Source organism: Molossus molossus, unplaced genomic scaffold, assembly GCF_014108415.1.
Source record: "Molossus molossus isolate mMolMol1 unplaced genomic scaffold, mMolMol1.p scaffold_m16_p_3, whole genome shotgun sequence".
NCBI classification, from domain to species: Eukaryota; Metazoa; Chordata; class Mammalia; order Chiroptera; family Molossidae; genus Molossus; species Molossus molossus.
Window position 1 is genome coordinate 38,591,360 of NW_023425366.1, and position 20,442 is coordinate 38,611,801.

General features: G+C 47.1%; 1 protein-coding gene across 1 annotated transcript in view; it reads right to left on the bottom strand.

Annotated features, from left to right (window-relative positions):
- Positions 1–20,442, bottom strand: part of PLEKHG4B (pleckstrin homology and RhoGEF domain containing G4B) — a 91,937-nt gene that overhangs the window by 14,123 nt on the left and 57,372 nt on the right. The window contains exons 4-11 of the mRNA XM_036280815.1: positions 17,308–17,499; positions 16,630–16,753; positions 13,777–13,870; positions 7,210–7,296; positions 5,211–5,327; positions 4,759–4,857; positions 4,431–4,573; positions 3,776–3,914 (exon numbers count right to left, since the gene is read on the bottom strand). Of these exons, the coding sequence (XP_036136708.1) occupies positions 3,776–3,914; positions 4,431–4,573; positions 4,759–4,857; positions 5,211–5,327; positions 7,210–7,296; positions 13,777–13,870; positions 16,630–16,753; positions 17,308–17,499 (995 nt within the window). The remainder of the gene's footprint in view (positions 1–3,775; positions 3,915–4,430; positions 4,574–4,758; positions 4,858–5,210; positions 5,328–7,209; positions 7,297–13,776; positions 13,871–16,629; positions 16,754–17,307; positions 17,500–20,442) is intronic.

The following is a 20,442-nucleotide window of genomic DNA, read 5'->3' on the forward strand; positions in this document are numbered from 1 at the left end:
TGGCTGCCACCCGCACGACCAACCAGGGCCGGGGACAAACTGCAACCAAGGTACATGCCCTTAGCGGGAACCGAACCCGGGTCTCTCCGGACCGCAGGTGGACGCTCTAACCGCTGAGCCAAACCGGCCAGGGCCAGAGTGTACATTCTTTGTGGACAGAATCATGGAGAAAAATATCAAGACAAGATTTTTATAAGGAAGCACTGCTGACATCAGAGCAGAAACGGCCAGCAGCGCGAGGCAGAGCGCCCCCTCCAACCTTGTGAAAAAAATAAATTCTATTTGCTTTGAAGATTTAAATGAGAACATTTAAATCATAAAATTCTTATGATGGAACATATTAATCATCCTGTAACCTTAAAGTAGAAAATGCCATTTAAATCATAAACAAAGTTAAAGGACAAATTATAAACTGGAGGAATTATCTGCAACATAATCAAAGGATCAGTAGAAGTGATACAATGAAACTATTACAAATAGTAGAGAAATTGGCTAAGTGCAGAAAATGCAATTTATTAGAGAATAAATAAAAATAACCAATAAATGCATGAAGACAAAGCCCAAATGCAGCATAAAATCCCAAATGCAAACACTGGTGAGATCCGGAACTTTCACTTGTGAGATGAGTGAGGCGTAGCTGGGCAGGCTGATTGAGACCACTTGCCAAAGGTGTAAAAAATGTGCTCCAGCCCAGCCATCCTGAGCTGAGGAATCTGTCCACAGTGAACAATCACAAAGAGTAAAAGAGGCAGGCAGCGTGATGTTTACAACAGCAAACAGCAAGGCAGAGCCCGGGTGGTGCAGGCCGCTCAGAGGTGCCAGGTGCACAGTGTGCCAGACAAAGCAGGTCGGGGGCAGCTGAGTGCAGCATGATCACACTTTTTAAAAAAATCCTCACCTGAGGATAGATGGAGATATATCTATATCTATATCTATATCTATATCTATATCTATATCTATATCTATATCTATATCTATATCTATATCCACACATACATACATACATACACACGTGCACACACACACATATACACACATACACACACACTTTATTGATTTTTAGAGGGGACGGGGAGAGAGAGAGAAACAGTACACGCTCTGACCAGGAACCAAAACCACAACCTTTAGGTGTACGGGATGACACTCAACCCACTGAGCCACACAAGCCAGGGCCATGATCATATTTTCATAAAAAACGATTTATTTTCTAATTCTTCCATAATGTCCATGCATTTCTTAGGTAAAAAAAAAAATTAAACACACTGTGTATAGAATGACCCTATTTTTAGGTTAAAATGTATCTAGTTTTGGGTAAAGGCAGATTAAGTATATCTAATTTTGCTCCCTCTGAAACATTGACGCTTTAGCAAACCTCTGAGGCAAAAAGGTTGGGGGCGCAGCGGGGCTGGGAAGGGGGCAGGCTGTGGGCGGGCCGTGCGAGTCCTGAGCAGGCAGCGAGGCCCAGGGGTGGCTGCAGAGAGCCGGAGAGCACGTCGAGCAGGGTGCCATGAAGAAGGGACATTCAGGAAACAGACAAACAAAACTCCATGGAAATGAAAAATGTTATAGCAGAGGCAGAAACACTCACATGAGGTTAGAAGATAAAGCTGAGAAAATCTACATGGAAAGTAGAGCAAAAAAGCCAATGATATGGAAAACAAAACAGGAGAAAAACTGGTGAACCAGCTGGAAGTGTGGAATTCTAGAAAACAGGAGAGCTCATCAAAGACAACAGGAGATCCCAGAGAAGAGAGATCTTCTGGCCAAAGGAGGAACCTCAGCCCTCTGGTCACTGGGGCCAAAGTGTCCTGAGGAAACCAGAGGTGAACAGGCGTCCAGTGAGATAAAACCAGGCCCAGACCAAGGTCAAAAGCAGAACAGAGAAGGACTCTACCGCAGCAAATGACACTAACAGACACGAAACTGTGCCACCAAATTCGGGAGGGAGATGAAAGCTGCCGTGAAATGTGAAGGCGGAAAAAGACATGATCAGATATGCAGTCTCAGAGATGTTCATCCCACCATCCCTTTCTCTGGTGGGTATTCTGCTCAAAACAACAGAAAAAAAAGAGGAAAACTTGGCGAATGGGAAATAGCAATCCCCACAGAACAGAGAGGACCCGTACAGGACAGAGAAGAGACCCCACAGGACAGAGAGGAGGACCCACAGGACAGAGAGGACAGAGAGGAGAACCACAGGACAGAGAATGGACCCCAGAAGATAGAGGAGAAGGAGGAAGAGGAGACTCCACAGGATGTCCCACAGGTCAGAGGTGACCCAGGCAGGGCAGTCCCTTTAGCTTGGGGTGTCCCAAGTCAGCCATGCTCCGGGCTGCCACCACCAAGGGACCTGGTGAGCTGACTCACCTCCTGTCTGTACCTGCCTTGCCCTGGATGTGCTGACAGTCTCCTGCCCCTGCCACCTCCCTACGCTGGTCCATAACTGGAGCTGGGGATGGTTGTGGGGAGACCAAGGAGAAGAAAATACAGTGTCCCCACCCCACCGTGCCTGCTGGCTGCACTGGGAACCCCCCTGCCAGTGGTGATCCTCCCACCCTGACTACTCTGAGGTGATCTGACAACTCAGAGATCGAGAGACATTTTCCAGTCACTCTTCACCTTGCCCTACATACCTGGCTGTGCAGGCTCCTGTCCTCACATTATTTACATGGAGAGAGTGGCTGATAAAATAATAAGGATTTTACTTAAAAGTATGTAGTTGTGCGCAGTATAATGACGTTTCAGTCACCAAAAGACTGCAAATACGATGGTGGTCCCCTAAGATTACAACGGAGCTGAAAATTCCTATCACCTAGTGACGTCATAGCTGTGACATCACTAGGCAATAGCACAAGGTATTACTCAGGTGTTTGTGCTGATGCTGGTGTAAACAAGCCCACTGTGCTGTCAGTCGTATGAAAGTGTAGCAAATACAGCCTTGGCCAGTTTTGCTCAGCGGTTAGAGCCATCAGCTTGCGGATCAAAGAGTCACAGGTTCGATTCCAGTCAAGGGCATGTACCTCAGTTGCTGTCCATCCCCAGCCCTGGTCAGGGTTGTGCAAGAGGCAACCAACTGTGTCTCTCTCACGTCAATGTTTCTCTCTCTCTCTCTCTCTCTCTCCTTCCCTTCCACTCTATCTGAAAGTAAATGGAAACATATCCTCAGATGAGGATTAAAAAAAAGTGTAGCACGTATAGTTATGTACAGTACATAATACTTGATTATGATAATAAACAACTATGTTACTGGTTCATGTGTTTACTATACTATACTTGAATCATGATTTTAGAGTGAACCCTTTCTACTCATAAAAAAGTTTGCTGTAAAACAGTAGCCATGTTTTGCTGGGCTCATTCATCTCGTGTTTACCATGTCTTTTTGCATCATTTTCTCTTGTGTTCGATTAATGTCATGTTGTTCTGCACAGTAACAGGATGTACAGGCTGGTAGCCTAGGAACACTAAGCTGTACCACAGAATCTAGGTGTGCAGTGGGCTGTGTGCCCAGGTCTGTGTTAGCGCCTCTGTGATGTTCTCACAATGGCGAAATCGCCTGACCATGCATTTCTCAGAATGTATCCCCATCACTAAGCAACACATGACTGTACAAGCTTTTGAAAACATTATATGTATGTATACAGGGAGGAAAGTCTCGGTTATAACATCTTGAGTATTAACACTGGTTATTTCAAGAGGCAGAGTTTTAAAATATTTTTCCCATTTGGCTCCTCTGACTGGAGCATTAACCTGGTCACCTCCCTCCTGGAGCACTGACCTGGTCACCTTCCTCCTGGAGTGTCCTCAGTTCCCGTAGTCGCTCCAGCTCCTGTAGACACTTGTTGGAGGTGAGGACCAGCCTGTGGACCTCTTCATCCACTTGGTCGTACAGCCGGGAGGCAGCCTCCATGCTGTCTCTGGAAGAGAAGGCAGCTGTCTGGTGTCCTGATCACTGGCTTGCTCACAGGCCGTCCCCTTAGGAGTATGCTGTTGGTGACAACCTACTTAAAAACCACAACTGCATTCTTCTCATGTCCTTCACGTCTGACAGAAAAGGAAGCCCCAGATGCGGCCCATGGCCAGGGCAGGAACTTGACATGCCCATAAGCGGTGACACCTGCTGGCCACATGTATGTAGGCACCTCAGAGGTGGGACTGACATGTGGGTGGGTGGACACAGCACCCCAGGACAGAGGAAGCACCGTGACTGCTGAATCCCGCTGTGATGAGTTTTGTCTTCCACTTGAGCATTCCAAGGAATCGGCTAGTTTTTCCTTGGAGTCCTCAGATGAGACAAGCTCTGGTCTAGTCACGCATGTCTGTCAGAGGAATGGAGGTCTGGGCCCCTTGGAGATGCTGCCTGTGACAGAGATGGCTTCCCCTGGGGGGCAGAAGGCTGCGCTTCACCCCACCTGCCCAGCACGGACACTCACCGGCTGTCCTCGCTGGCCCCGGGCTCTTTCCTCCTCAGCTGTGCCAGCACAGTGCCCCCTTCCAGGCGGAGGGTGACCAGCAGTGTGTCTTCCAGGACTTGCTTCATTATGGCCTTGTGCTCACTGATTACCTCTGTGACCTCCTGCGGGGAAGAAGCGGTCCTTTGGAAGTCGTTTGCTAACTGAAAGGGATCAACAAATCTAAAGGGTTTGAGAATCTCTGCTATGAATGATGGTGAAACCAAATATTCTTCTTCAAATTTTGGCTAAACTTGTGTGTTTCCACCTGTCAAATAAAGTAAAATAAAATAAAGTACCAAGGACCCACCTGCGCTGTGCTTAGGGTCCTGTGGGTGTTCAGGGAGCCAACTACATTTTGCAGGAAAGCAATGGCATCCTGGCAGCTTGCGGTAAAGGGCTCCATTTTCTGTTGTGGTTTGAGAGGACGAGACAACAAAGACACATTCTGTTAGACACCGAAGTAAGCAGCTGGGAGTTCCCACATGTAAACTGTTCCCAGGTAGTAAGCCTGTCACAGTGTCACCCAGCGACGTCTGGGTGTCTACAGAGGCACGGGAGCAGCACCCTCCCTGCCCAGGGCTGGATTCAGTGGATTCTTAAGCCCATGCAGCATGGCTGTTAGAAACAGACTACAAATGGCAACTGTGAAAGGTGTGAGGCCAGGGTTGGTGATGACCTTTCAGATCTGGGTAAAAACACCCACTAGGAGGAGTCCCCTGGTGACTACGACACACGCAGCCACTGTGAGCTGCTCCTTACCCTACGGAAGCAGATCCAGTCACTGTGGCTGTAGGGAAAGGAGCCTTCGAGGTCTGCGGTCAGCTGGGAGCTGTCGACAAACTTGTGCAGGGCCTTCAGGGAGCCCACCACCTCACACTGCCGAGGAGAGGGAAACACCGCTGGAATGGCTCGTTCCGGGAGAACTGCCATCGACGGGCTCAGCTCTGCACCCTTGCTGGTGCCACTAATGCACTTTGTGTGGTTGGACACAGGAATGAAAGTGGGAAGAAATGAAAGGAGAGGGTGGCAAAGAGAAATGAAGAAAAAGCCCCAATTAAGGAAAGACAAAAAAAAAAGGGGAAAAAACTAGGAAAAAAGCAAGGGCAAGATGATTAAGGGGAGAAAGAAAAAGGCAGGCAGAGGAAGGAACAGAGGAAGTTCTACTTTTGGTATGGCAGGGTTGACCCTTCTCAGACGAAGCCACAAACTCTGGACAAAGTGCAAGGACAACTGTCTGAAAGCTGTGAAGGGGGAACAAAGCCGGGTTTATTGTGAGCGACTGAAACCTGGATGAAGGAACCAGATGAAGGAAGCACCCCATTTTTGTGGCTCTGGCCGGAAGAAAGGCCGCCAATGGTGAGACTGGAGTGGCTGAAGCTCTAGCAGAAAACTGACATCTTTCTGGCCCAAAGAACCAGAGGACAAACGGGGTGGAAAGTGAAGATCAATTCTCACAGGGGAGAAAGCTGGGGAGCTCCAGGTATCTGTAAACTCTGACCCTGAACCATGTGTGCATAGAGAGGACCCCAAAAAACTGAAGGAAAAATGAACTGAACTGGGCCTATGCAAGGGATGATTTTCATTTTGAGTCTAACCAAGTTAAATTCATGCTAAAATAGCACTGTGTGGAGGTTTATAACAGAATCCAGAGTCTTTACAACAGAATATTCACAATGTCTAGAATACCATCCAAAATTACTTGACACATGAAGAATCAGGAAAATGTGACTCATTCTCAACAGAAGTCAACCCAGAGAAAACCTAGATGTTGGAATTATTAGACAAGTACTTTAAAGTAACTGTTATAACTATGCTCAATGATGTAAAGGGAAAATGCTTATAATTAATGAGAGGATAGGAAATCTCAGAAGAGATACAGAAAATATATTTAAAAACCCACTGGAAATTTTATAGCTGAAAAAGACAATATCTGAATTTAAAAATTCACTAGATGGGATTAATAGCTGACTAGAGATGAGGGTATAGACTCAGTGACCTTGCAGCTAAATCAGTGGGATCAATCTGATCTAAAGAACAGAGGAAAAAAATGTTTTAAAAAACGCATTCTGAGACCTATGAGATGACGTCAGTATGTGTCATTGAAATCCTGGAAAGAAAGGAGGGAATCAAGCAGGAAAAAATTTCAAGAAATAATGACTGAAAACTTTCTAAATTTGGTGATAGACAAAAACTTTCAGCCATACCTAACAGGATAAATATAAAGAAAACTGTACCTAATCACATTATAGTCGATTTGCTGAAAAGAAAGAGAAAATATTGAAAGGAGCCAGAGGAAAGTGACATTGCCATGGATGAACAATTACTTGAATTACTATGACTTTTTCATCAGAAAATAGGGAGGCAAAGAAAACAACAGAACAACATCTTTAACGTGCTGGAAAAACAAACAGAAAAACTACCGTGAAGCCCAAATTCTATATCTAGTGAAAATATCTTTCAAGAAAGAAGGCAAAATAAAGAAGTTTTCAGGTAAAAGAGAAAGAAGTAAGAAGAAAGCGAAGGAAAGAAAACAGCTGAGGTGGAGAAGAAAGATCAGATTTTCAAAGAGTTCTGATGTTAGGCTTTGCACAGCTCCTGCAAGAACTGAAGGGTCAGAGACAGGTCTCCAGGGTCCTTTGTGGGTGAGACTAGAACTTACATAAATTCTTTCACATGTTTTACTCGTCTGGGTGCCTTAATATTTAATTTCATGCATCACTCAAAGTCACTTCTAATGCTGAGGGTCAAAAACCATTACCTGAATTGCTACATCCTTGTCAGGTCTGAATGCTGATTCTTTATCCACCAACAGCAAAATATTATGAATTATGGAGGGAGATGTGTTCTGAAAAAGTAAAAAAGAAATATTAATCAGCTTTCTAATTTTTAAATTCATGGAGTTAATAGAATTGTCCAATTTTGATTGGTGCTACTTCCACTTTGATATTTTCCCAAAATACCTAAAATGCAAAAAATGCAGTTGCCTTTGCTCTGAATGTAAATTACTTGCCCTTATGAATGATTTAATGCAATCAGGTTTGTTGACTGTAGTTTACATATAATAAAATTCACTTTTTAGTGTACAGTTCTCTAAGTTTTGATATAACTTATAGTCATGTGTCTACCATCACTATGAAGCTATAGAACAGTTTAGCACCTCCCCCAAATTTCCTCATGCTTCTTTGCAGTCAAGCCCCCAGGCCTTTGGCAAACAATAATCTGTTTTCTGTCTCAGTAAATTTGCATTTTTTAGTTCTCATATAAATGGAATCACACAGTACTGGCTTCCTTCACATAGCATAACGCATTTGAAATTCATTCATGTTGTGAGTATCAGCAGTTCATCCCTTTTTATTGTTGAGTAGTATTCCACCGCATGAGTGTACAACACTTTGTTGTCCCACTTACCAGTTGACGGACATTAGATTGTTCCGAGCTTTCGGCAATCATTAGTAAAGCCACTGTAAACATTGTGTGAACATGTTTTCATTTCTCTTGAGTAAATAGCTAGCAGTGGGATTGCTAGGTCCTATGATAAGTTTATGTTCAACATCTGAAGAACGGGCTCACTGTTTTCCAGAGTGGCTGGACCATTCTGCATTTCTACCAGCAATACCAAGCACTTCTTGTCAAGTTTTATTGTTGTGGTATGTGTGTTATCTCGTTTTGGTTTTAAGTTGCAGTTTTCCAATGACTAGTGATATTAAAAATATTTTCATGTGATTATTTACTATTCATACATCCTCATTGGTGAAGTTATATTCAAATCTTCTGCCCATATTTTATTGGGTTGTTTTCTTATTATTGATTTTTGAGACTTTATATATTCCGGGTACCAGTCCTTTATCAGATATGTGTTTTGCAAATATTTTTCACAGTCCATAGCATGTATTTTCATTTTAGTAACAGTGTCCTTTGATAAGTTTTAAATTTTAATGAAGTCTAATTCATCATTTCTTTTCCCTTTTATGAATTATGCTATTGGGGCCATAGGTAAGAAATCTTTGCCTAAACCAAGGTCATGAAGATTTCCTCCTAGGTGTTCTTCTGGTGGTTTGGTAGTTTTAGACTTAAAACAAAATATTTTTTCTTTATTGATTTGAGAGAAAGAGGAAGGGAGAGAAAGAGAGAGAGAGAAAAACATCAATGAGGGAGAACTTCAATTGGCTGCCTCCTGCATGCCTCCCACGGGGGATTTGGCCCACAACCTGGGCATGTGCCCTGACCGAGAAATTGAACTGGCAACCTCTTGGTGGTGGTCAACGCTCAACCACTGAGCTACACCGGCTGGGCTGTAGTTTTAGATTTTACATGTAGGTGTATGATCCATTTGTAATTAATTTTTGTATATATTATGAAGCATGGGTGGAAGATTTTTTCCCTTTCTTATACATATGGATGTCCAATTATTCTAACCCTATTGGTTGAAAATCCTATTTTTTGACATGTTTATGACTTCAATCAAACCTTTGTTTCTGTTTGCTAGATTATATTAAGGCTAAATAATTTAGCAATACAATGTTTTTATTTACATAGCACTTCATTCATATTCTCTAAAGCTTTACTTTTTCAAAGATTCTTATAGTGTGATAACCAGGTTTTAGGTAATCCCTTATTTTGAAATGAACTTACTGAATGGGCCTCATAACTAACTGATATCTTAACTTAATCTTATATACTTGTACTTTTGTTAAGTGGCATCTTGTGGATGGCATTTTATAAATATTTGTTGAATAAATAAACCATAGAAACCCCCCCCCCCAAAAAAAACCACTGTTGCTTCCCTATTCTAGTTCTATTTCTCTCACTCAGTGTAGCTAAACTTTTTTTTTTTTTATCACCTGAGGATATTTTTCTACTTATCAGATTAGAGTGGGAGGGAGGGGGAGAGAGAGACACACTGACTGGTAGCCTTCTGCGTGACCTGACCAGGGCCTGGGACAAACCGCAACCGAGGTACATGCCCGTGACCAGAATCGAACCTGCGACTCACTGGTCCTTGGGCCGATGCTCTAACCGCTGAGCCAAACTGGCCAGGGTGTATAGCTAAACTTTTAAGTTATACATTAAAACTACAGTTTTGCAAAGTGTTTTATATTTCTCATATATTCCTATTTAAGTGAATTTTTACTATTGAGATCTGTTTTATTGCAAAGAAAATTAATATTAATTCTCAGGTAAGTGAGAACAAAGTCAATGCTTTATGACAATTACCTAAATTAGTGTAAATCATTATTTCCTTTCATAATGAACCACTTTTAATATTTTAACTTTAATAATTTAATAAATTTTAAGTATAGTTACTTGAGGTAGTTATGAAAAAGAGATATATTTTTGCCCTGTGTGGAAGAATTTACCTACTTTTGTATATTCCTCAAAAGTGAAATTAAAAACAAAAACATGACCCTTAAATTCCAGCTAATTTGTCCCGGCCGGTTTGCCTCAGTGGTTAGAGTGTTAGCTCATGGACCAAAGAGTCGCAAATTCGATTCCGGTCAAGGGCAAGTACCTCGGTTGTGGTTCGTCCCCAGCCCTGGTCGGGGTTGTGGAGGAGGCAACCAGATGATGTGTCTCTCTCACATCAATGTTTCTCTCCCTCTCTCCCTCTCTCCCTCCCTCCCTCCCTCCCTCTCTATCTGAAGATAAACAGAAAAATATCCTCATGTAAAGATTAAAAAAGTCCAGCTAATTTCCACTCTTCTCACATAAATCACAAATCTTGCTGTTGCCTCCCCCCCCAGCCAGGGGCAGCAGAGGTGGGGACCTGTGCCAGACTCAAGCGTCAAGGCCTCACGCAGTCTGATGTAAGTACTGTGGAATAGTTACAGTGGATTGGACCCCTCTAGGAAACCAGTATGAAGTTCCTTAGAAGATTCACCTGCTATAAAACGTTACAGCTCCCAGCTTCTGCTTTGCAGGTGTGTGAGTGGAGAGGGGCCAGTGAGTCGCAGTTTCGATTCCGGTCACGGGCATGTACCTCGGTTGCGGTTTGTCCCAGGCCCTGGTCAGGTCGTGCAGAAGGCTACCAGTCAATGTGGCTCTATCACTTCAATGTTTCTCTGTGTGTCTCTCTCTCCCCCTCCCTCCCACTCTATCAGAAAATAAGTAGAAAAATATCCTCAGGTGAGAAAAAAAAAGTAAGACTTACTCTGGTCTTAGTCTCCCCTTGTCCACCCGTGGGACTTGAGTGGCACAGGATTTAAGGTCTGAACAAAAAGAAATGCTGGGAAGGGGGTATTCTTACAAAAAAAACCCAAAAAAACAAACAAAAAAAACAATAAGTGGTTCTGGGCTGACTCTGTCCAATCTGCTGAGAACTCAGATGGACAACTGAAGGGCTCTAGGGCCAGACAGGACCTCCTGAGCCTCATGTACAGTAGGAAGTGCTATTGCTGAGTAGACATCCAATGAAGGGCTCACTCATCTCTGAGTCTGGGCACTTAGTTTTCGAGTTGTTATTGGATGCCAGAGAAGTAGAAGACACAGCAGTCCTCTGGCTTCAGGAAGAGCCTGTGCATCAGCATCTTGCTGGTTGTATGGCCCTGCTTTGCTCCTGGTCCCACACACAACACACATATAACGGTGCAGCAAGAGAACCAACAGGTGGCTCATGTTGGTACCCAGATAACTTCTCACAAAACCAGTGCCACTGGTCGGTCACAGGCAGGGACATTGTGGAGGGGAAGGTGGCGATACCATGCCGGTACACATGTGATTTTGGTCTCACCTTGCACTTGCCTGGGGTTCTGCCCTCATTTCTGCCCAGCATCTGCACCTCACGTCTCAGTACTGGCCTAAGAATGACAAGCTGCTATCAGAGTTCTCCAAGCCCTTTACAGCTATGAAAGGTGCCCCAGCACTAACCCACAGCCTTGGGGGCCCTAGCCATGCAGCTCAGACAGGAGGAGACCCCATGGGGAGATTGCAGCTGGAACACCACCTGCTAGCCAGGAAAGGTGCTGTCCTGGGTCCTGAAGCAAGTTGCTGGATTTCCAGACTTTCTCTGAATACAAATTTCAAACCTTCATCACAGATATTCTCCTGGACAGTTAATGGGGAAAGTGACCATTATGGACACAACTTACTGACTCTGAATTAAGGGCTATGAATCAGGGCTGGCAAGGGAGGCAGGGCACCTAACAGATGGAGTGAGAACCAGAATGGTCTCCCCTACAGGCCCTCGGCCACCACCTGGGGCTGAAGGTGGAAGAAACACACAGGAAGGGAGGGGAGGGCTGGCCCAGCTGGGTGAGCATTGCCAGCCCCAGTGAGCCCCAGTCAGTCCCTTTTGCAGCTCTCAGCACTGACCAGAGGAGGCAGGGGCTGCCTGTAGACAAGGGTGAGTGTTGGGGACTGGGTCCCCATAAGGGGGGGATAGGTCAGGACCCTCCAGAGGGGCTTCTGTGGGTGGGGCCACGAGCCGCTGTCTGCTTTGGCCTCTGAGGTTCATCAAGGCTTCCACAAGGACACTAGATCTGAGTGTCTGAAACCCACGTGGGTTACGGGTACACCTGCTGCTACATGACACCCAGCCAGGACTTCCGGGGTGGTACCCAGGTCTGGTAGCTCTCACAGGTCTTTCATGATTATATAGTTTTTCCCAACAAGTTGCATGAAGCAAATGAAAGGATTTCTAGGAATTTGATTAAAATTTCTGGTTACATTTTTCAAAATCTTTAATCAATGGTGACATTTTAGTTTGGTTTTGGAGGAAAAACAAAGTTGTTTTTCTCTCAAGTTGCTATTTATATGGGTGCTGACCTGATGTTATTACCGCAGGCACACCCACTTCAACCACTACTTTTAGAGAAATGCATTTCTGAGAGATAAACAAATGTTGCTTTATTGTCCAGTTGGGTTATAGCCAACTCGGAATTTCAGATTAACAATCTTTTAGCAAAATCTAAAAGCTCAACACTTCCATTCCATCTTTAAACAGAACTTCCCTCAAAATCTTTCTGAAAAGCAGTCCTCTTCCTATTTTCTTAAAAAACTTCACTTGGCAATTTCTCAGACTTTACTCTTATATAAAATTGCATGTAATTAAGGAAGACCAGAATCTCAAAGGAATTTCCAAGCCTTGAGCAGAATATGAAACCAAACTGGATGACATCCTGGTTTCTGACTTGTGAGCCCAGCAGCTGCTTGACAGCAGGGAATATGAACACCCAGGAGATCCTGTGCTTCTGGAATGTCTTGCGGAAACTGAACTTTGGCATGTCAAACCTGTCCTGTGTCGGAGGAGATACTTTGGGCTTTAAAGGAATGCAATGTGAGAAAGCTCAGACTGTGCGGGGACGTCCCTCTGAAGTGCAGACTTCACCCGTGAGGTTGGCCCTGGGTCTCCTCTCGGCAGTGCCGGGGGCCGGCGGCCTTCGTTCCGCTCCCAGAATCCGCGCCCTGGCTTTCCTTCCTGTCAGGCCAGGAGCAGCACCGCCACCCAGGTGCCCTAATCAGGGGCGTCCCTGCTCCTGCTAACTGGGTCCGCCCCACTGCCTGGCCTCAGCTCCGGGCCTCATGTCTCCTACCTGGAGGTTTCCATTACCTCCCTAGGTCTCTCTGGCCAAGCCCCCAGGGCCCCAACACTTGCATTCATACTCACCCCAGCCTCTGTCCCTGAGTCTTTCCTGGGAAGAACTTGCATTTGGCATCCCTAAACTTAAGGACCCAGGTGAGAACAGTGACCTGTTTTGTCTCTGCACAGAACACAGGACACAGGACACAGATTTAGCTCAGGGAGCAGCTGGGACAGCTGCAGAAGCTTCCAGGAGCCTCTGACACTCCAGATCCCAGCATAGCTCTTGGCACACAAGGGCCCTGTCTACACACGTCCAAGGGAGACTGATGTTCTCAGGCTCCTGTCTGGCCCTGGGTCCCTGAAATATTTCAGTGGTTCCTTTGTCCCCATTCCATGGACTCCCCAATTCTCTGTGGATTTTACTCATGAATCTAAATCCAGGATGGGGTCTTCCTGGGGGGACCATGAACCTGCTGGACAACCTTCCTTGAACCCGTCCCAGATGCCCCTCAGAAGTCCTGGGCACCCAAGGTCCAGAACTGGCAGGTCATGTGCATACCTCTGCACCCTGATTTAGCCAGAGGTTTGATATGGACATGCTATGAAGGGACAGGGTCGTTATCCTTCCTGCTGAGCCGGAACATAACATCAGAACACCTACACAGGCTGATCCTCTTGGTTCTGATGTTAAGGTGTGTGGTGACGACCAGGTATGGGCTGGACACTACTTTCAAGAGGCCTCTGTGCTCATGGCCCACAGAGCCCTGAGACGCTCAGGCACCGAGGACAGGAGTGACCCCAACTCACCTGCAGAGCTGCCAGGGCCTGGGAAAGGGCAGGGGTGGCCACACTCTTGCGTGCGTCTACCAGGATGACCAGCCCCAGGTCCCGTACCTCCTTCCTGGAGACAGAAAGATAGATATGTTAACCACTGCAGGTTAAATCTCTTCCAGGATGAGTTTCTCCATCTTTCAATGAGACGTCCTCACCCAAATCCTCCTGTCTCTAGAACTCAGGAGTTCTGACTTGACACACATGAACCTTCTGCCTCCTGAGGACTCTAACTGCTTATCAGTTGGAAGTGGGCAATCAGGCCTCACTGTGATGGACCAGTCTTGTCCGTCAGCACCTCCAGGTAAGGGAAGCTGCTGAAGTCTCAGAACTGTCTTCTTGCCACCACCCTGGCCTCTGTCCACTGCCACTGAGGTCAGCATGCTCTTCTGGCCCAGGGGGCCTTCTCCCTTCACACTGACTCTCGTCCTCACTCTTCTGCCTCTGTCAGCGCCACCAGAAAGTGACTGGCTGCCCTGGGGTTGTGTGTACTCTTCCTTCTACCTGGAGAGTCTTTCCCTTCTTGTCTGAACCCAGCCTCCTCCAGGACGCAGAACACGCCGATGTCCCCTTCCCTGGCTGAGAATGCAGCTCCTTCCCAGCACTGTGTACTTGTCTTATGCTGGAAGCTGTGGTAAATTGGGTTCCTATGTGTGTCTCTTTGAAGGCAGGAACCATATGCTATTCTTTTGCGCTCCCAGGTTAAGTGTTGGATGGATGACAACCAACATCCTTCATTGCAAAGGTCGGACGAATGACAACCAACATCCTTTCCGATTTTAAGATGTTCGTGTACCTAAGAGTCTGGTGGTGGTGCATTTATAAAGTGCACCCACAGAACATGTGGCTTCTTGTAACACACCTGCAGTAACAAGATTCTGCTGATGCTTTTCCTAATAATGCACACATCTGGGGTGCCTCATTCAGAGAGCTGACGGCACGTGTCACATCCCATGACGGTGAGTGGATTTTGGTTTCTCAAGGTGAAATACTCTACCAGGATGCTAACAAAATTACAATGCTTGTAGGGAAATAACCAGCCAAACCATGGGGCCCCAGAGTGAATCTGTCCTAAGCACTTTAGGAATGTTCCCCAACAGAGGCTTTCTCCCAGAGCGTCATGAGCTGGTGAAGATGCCTTCTCTGGTGATGGGGGTTGGGCTGTCTGAATTTGCTGTGGCAAGGCAGAAAAAGCAGAGGGTTGAATTTCCAGGTTCAAGTCCTGGCCCTGCCAACCCCATAAGTACCCTTGGCCTTGACCCGCAGATGTTTCATTGCAAAACGGAGAGCGAAGCACCACTCCCAGCTGTGCGAGGCTAAGGATGCGGAAGGGTATACACTCCCAAAGTGCACAGCTCTCCACTGCGGCTCCCATTAAAGAAAGCTTTTGTTCATAGAAAACGTCGCTATCCAAAGGCTTTGAAGGTGCTTACTTGAGGCTCACAAGGTATACATTCATGTGAGAGTGAAACTACTCTTTTCAGTGTGCTGAGGGACAGATTTGAAATCCCAGGCTCCCCCAAAGGCAGAGGAATCAGCGCCCTGCAGATAACTGGGAAACCTGCTCTGTGAAAGGTGTGTTAGGGAGAATATTTCAGTTCTTTTTCTGCCTGAATGTTCCCACACTGGTCCTACCTATGATGTTTCAGAAGAAATTAAAACAGAAAGTTGACACACTACAAAGAACATGAGATCACATGTGATGCTGCACTATGTGACATGTGCCCACATCATGTGCCCACATGATCTAACATGTGTATCACATGACATGTTCTCACATGAGATCGCATCACATGATATGTGCCATGTAACTGCCATGATGTGATGTGGTGGAAGACGAGACTCTGGACTTTAGTCCTGGGACTTTAGGGAGATTATTTCCAATCCTCTAACACACCTTCGAGACAGCTGTCACCGTCCCAGTTCATGCTGAGGTGCACCATGTGCCCGGCCAGTAGGCTCAATGCCAGGATTCGGAGATGGGCCGTGTGACCTTACGACTGAGCTCATCCTCCTCTAGGGGGTGCCGTGAGGACTACCCAAAGTGTGTCTGCATCTGATGAGATTGAGGGGCCCTGAAGAAGGTCCCCGAGCACGGCTGCTTTCCCGGCAGTGCCCCAGACTCTGGGCCTACACAGGACGCCTGGGCCTCAGAATTCTGCCAGGAGGATGTGTCTCCCTTGAGGAACTGGCACGCTTTCTCTCTGGCCTGTGGCATTGCCTGGCTGAACATAAGGCTCAATTAGCAGGAGTAGGTCTTTCCTGCTTCCTAGGACAGTTGTCCCTTGCCACTTCATGCTTCGACTTTCGCGGCTTCCCTCTACCGCGGTTTTTTCAAATAGAGTATCGTATAGTATTTGAAAAAACCGTGATAGAGTGAAGCCGCAAAAGTCAAAGCACGAAGTGGCAAGAGACGACTGTATACTAAATACAGAATCCTACTTCACGGAAATTCATTTGTCGCGGTAGAGTCTGGAACTGATTAACCGCGATAAACGAGGGCCGACTGTAAATAAAGAATGCTTAGAGCTAGCACTGAGCGATGCAGTTATGCAGAGTTCAGGGCTCCAGTGTGTGGCAGAGCCTCAGTTCTCAGGGGAGAAGTCAGGGTGACAGAGGGGAGTGGTTCACGGAGGAGGGGAGAGGTGGGTGATGGGGCTGGGGGGGCAGAAGAGCCAGAGAGCAGGAGACAAAGGGGCAGGCACCAGTGTGCTACCTAAATCACAAGGGTCCCCAAGGCAACAGATAAGAACTCTTGCATGAAGACACACGCCCACACAGGTTTATCCCCACAGGGGTCTGAAAGGTGGAAATTTGGCTCAGTCTCACCTGGGGATGCCATGGAGGTACTTCAGCAGGCGGGTCAGCTCGGCACTGGGCACGCGTTGGCTGGACCAGAGTGGGCTCCTCATGCAGACCTGCACTACTGCTCTCCCCTGGCGGTCTCGGGTCCCTGCAGAAGCAGAGGGCATTGTGAAAGGGGGCAGCCCCAATGGGGACACGTGTGACTTCAAGCTTGCGAAATAGTGAGCTAGGGTCTGCAAACTGTTACTGGCTTACATGTGAGGTCTGCCAGGAGAGGAAAGACTGGCACTCACCTGGGAAGTGAAGGCCGTGCTCTCCTGAGAGAATGATGGCCGTTGTTATCATCTCAATGTCTGTGTTCCCCAAACTCATATGTTCCAATCCTAATGCCTGCTTTGATGGTGTTAGGAAGTGGGGACTTTGGGAGGTGCTGGGGTGATGAGGGTGGAGCCCTTGTGAATGGGATCAGTGCTCTTAGAAGAGGTCCCACAAGGCTCCCTTGCCCCTTCCACCACATGAGGACACAGAAAAGGTGCTGACCATGAACCAGGAAGAGGTCCCACACCAGAACTCGATGACGTTGGCACATAATCTTAGACTTTCAAGCCTCCAGAACTATGTGACATAAATTTCTGTTTTTACAAGCTACCCAGTCTGTGGCCTTTGTTATAGAAGACCAAACAGTAAGACAGCCATGCTCACCTGGGAGGGTGACGGCCCCAGACTGCAGCAGCTCCTGGCTGATCTCCAGCACCTGCTTGGGCTCCGGGTGGGGCAGGTCTCCTGCGCCGGGTAGCTGGCCTTCACCCTCGGAACTCAGCAGCTCAGCAAGCATGTCTGGGAACCTGCTGGGGTCGTGTCCTCGGAAGCTGCAGCCACCTGCGTTGACACCGGCTGGACAACAGAAAGAGACCTGGTCAAAGGTGAAGTACTGCTCTGGTTTGAAGGCAGCTGCTCGGCTTACTACAAACCCGGATAAACTCGTGAGTAAAAATAGTGGGTTTCCATGAGAACTTGTCCCATTTCTGGTGGAAAGGTAGGTGTGCCACACCTTCTGGGACAGGTGTGTCCCTGAGCAGGGGGCACACATGTACAGTTAAATCTTTCAGTACCGCCAGGAGTGCTCACTACCTGAAGGACTCAGGGAAAAACATTTTACACCGGAAGTTGTCACCCTAATTTATTTTGTAACACAGACTTTGTTTTCCTGTCCCTAAACCTCGTCTTTAACGTCTTTCAGTGCTAACATCTTATAACTATGTTCGGCTTTCTCATCAGCGTTGGGCTGAGAAGTCCAGAGCATTCTTTTCTATATACAGTATTTTTAAAAAGCTTTATTGAGATACACTTTACATATCTTAAAATTCACCCACTCCACGTGTGTACAATTCAGAGGTTTTTAGCAACGTTACCAAGTGGTAAAACCATCATCATAAATCAGTTTTAGAACATTTGTCCCTTCAAAAGGACACTCCCCCCATGCCCATCTTCAGTAAATCTCCTCTCCACTCCAGCCCCAGGCCACCGCCTGTCTTCCTTCTGTTGGTAAATTTACCTATTCTGGACTTTCCACATAATGGAAACAAACATGGGGTGGTCTCTCGCCTGGCTTCTTTCACTCAGCAGCATTGTTTTTGAGGTCCACTCACAACACTGCCTGTGTCAGAGCCTCCAACTTTTCTGTGGTGGGTCTCATTCCACTGTCTGATGACCACACTTTGTCTGTCCCTCCACTAGCTGATAGACTCCAATCACGCAGTGTCCTTGAGAGTGAATTTTTTCATGTATGCTCACACATTTTCTAGGACACATCACTGGCCAAGGTAAGAGCAATTCTGCAGTGAACTCCAAGCTTTCTCACATGGATGGGGGAGCAGACATCACATTCATGTGAGCCTTTTCTCATTATACATCTTCCTAGCTGAGTAGGTCATTCGTGTTGGCTTTTCCTGAATTCAGTAAGAGGAGAGTCCGAGGCAGGGCCAGGAATAAAAGCAGTACCCACATGTGGCTAATGAGAAACAGTTGCTCAGTTACCACTGGCTGCATGAACAATGAATGATCTGAGTATGACATTCTTTTTTTTTTGAATTCTCACCCAAGAATATTTATCTTTAGATAGAGTGTGAGAGAGGGAGAGAGACAGACAGAGAAAAACATCGACATGAGAAAGACACATCAACTGGTTGCCTCCCACACGACCCTGACCAGGACCAGGGACAAACCACAACTGAGGTTCATGCCCTTGACCAGAATCGAACCCTTGACTCACTGGTCCACGGGCCAACATTCTAACCGCTGAGCCACACCAGCCAGGGCCTGAGTATAATATTCTTAAAATAAATTCTGAAATGCTACATTTATAGTTTTGAAATTACATTTATTTTATGTTTAAATAGGAGACAAAGCAATGTTTCAGGAGCTAGAGGAAGCCAGCAGGGAGGAAAAGCAAGCTGGAGCAGAGGAGGAGAGCGCCGGGGCAGAGGAGGAGAGCGCCGGGGCAGAGGAGGAGAGAGCCGGGGCAGAGGAGGAAAGAGCCGGGGCAGAGGAGGAGAGAGCCGGGGCAGAGGAGGAGAGAGCCGGGGCAGAGGAGGAGAGAGCAGGATCAGAGGAGGAGAGCGCCGGGGCAGAGGAGGAGAGAGCAGGATCAGAGGAGGAGAGAGCAGGATCAGAGGAGGAGAGAGCCGGGGCAGAGGAGGAGAGAGCAGGATCAGAGGAGGAGAGAGCAGGATCAGAGGAGGAGAGCGCCGGGGCAGAGGAGGAGAGCGCCGGGGCAGAAAAGGAGAGCGCTGGGGCAGAGGAGGAGAGAGCCGGGGCAGAGGAGGAGAGAGCCAGGGCAGAGTAGGAGAGAGCCGGGGCAGAGGAGGAAAGAGCCGGGGCAGAGGAGGAGAGAGCCGGGGCAGAGGAGGAGAGAGCAGGATCAGAGGAGGAGAGAGCAGGATCAGAGGAGGAGAGCGCCGGGGCAGAGGAGGAGAGAGCAGGATCAGAGGAGGAGAGAGCAGGATCAGAGGAGGAGAGAGCCGGGGCAGAGGAGGAGAGAGCAGGATCAGAGGAGGAGAGAGCAGGATCAGAGGAGGAGAGCGCCGGGGCAGAGGAGGAGAGCGCCGGGGCAGAAAAGGAGAGCGCTGGGGCAGAGGAGGAGAGAGCCGGGGCAGAGGAGGAGAGAGCCAGGGCAGAGTAGGAGAGAGCCGGGGCAGAGGAGAAGCAAGCTGGAACAGAGGAGGAGGAAGCATTTGACTTGAGAAATATGTTGTCACTCTTTCCTTATCTTTCTTTATGTACTGCACACACTCCTCTAGATAACTATTTTCCCTCCAGAGTCTATGGAAAAATACTCCTGAAATGGATGCTCAGAAACTTACTGAGTGCCTCTGAGTGGGTGTAACTAAGGAGCATAAAGTCCACCGATCTGATGTCATTTAAAAATGAACATTACACCCAATTACCTATATGAGCAAGTATTAATACAATGGTGGAGTGTATGGTGACCACAAAAGGACGTGTTCACTCCCAGAACCTGTGAATGTGACCTTATTTGAAAAAGGGTCTTTGCAGATGTGAACATGTAAAGTTTGGGGTGGGCCCTAAATCAAAAGACAGGTATTCTCATCAGAGAAAGGAGAGGGAGGCTTGCAGCAAGGACAGACAGACAGGGAGAAGAGCTGGGCGTGTGACCACAAGCCCAGGAATGCCTGGAGACCCCAGAGCTGGGGACAGTGCCTATGGCACTGTGAGGTCAGACCCTGGCTTCCAGTCTGTGAAAGGACACGTTTCTGTTGTCTTAAGCCACTGCGTTGGCTGTACTTTGTGTAGCAGCCACAGGAAAGGAACACATAT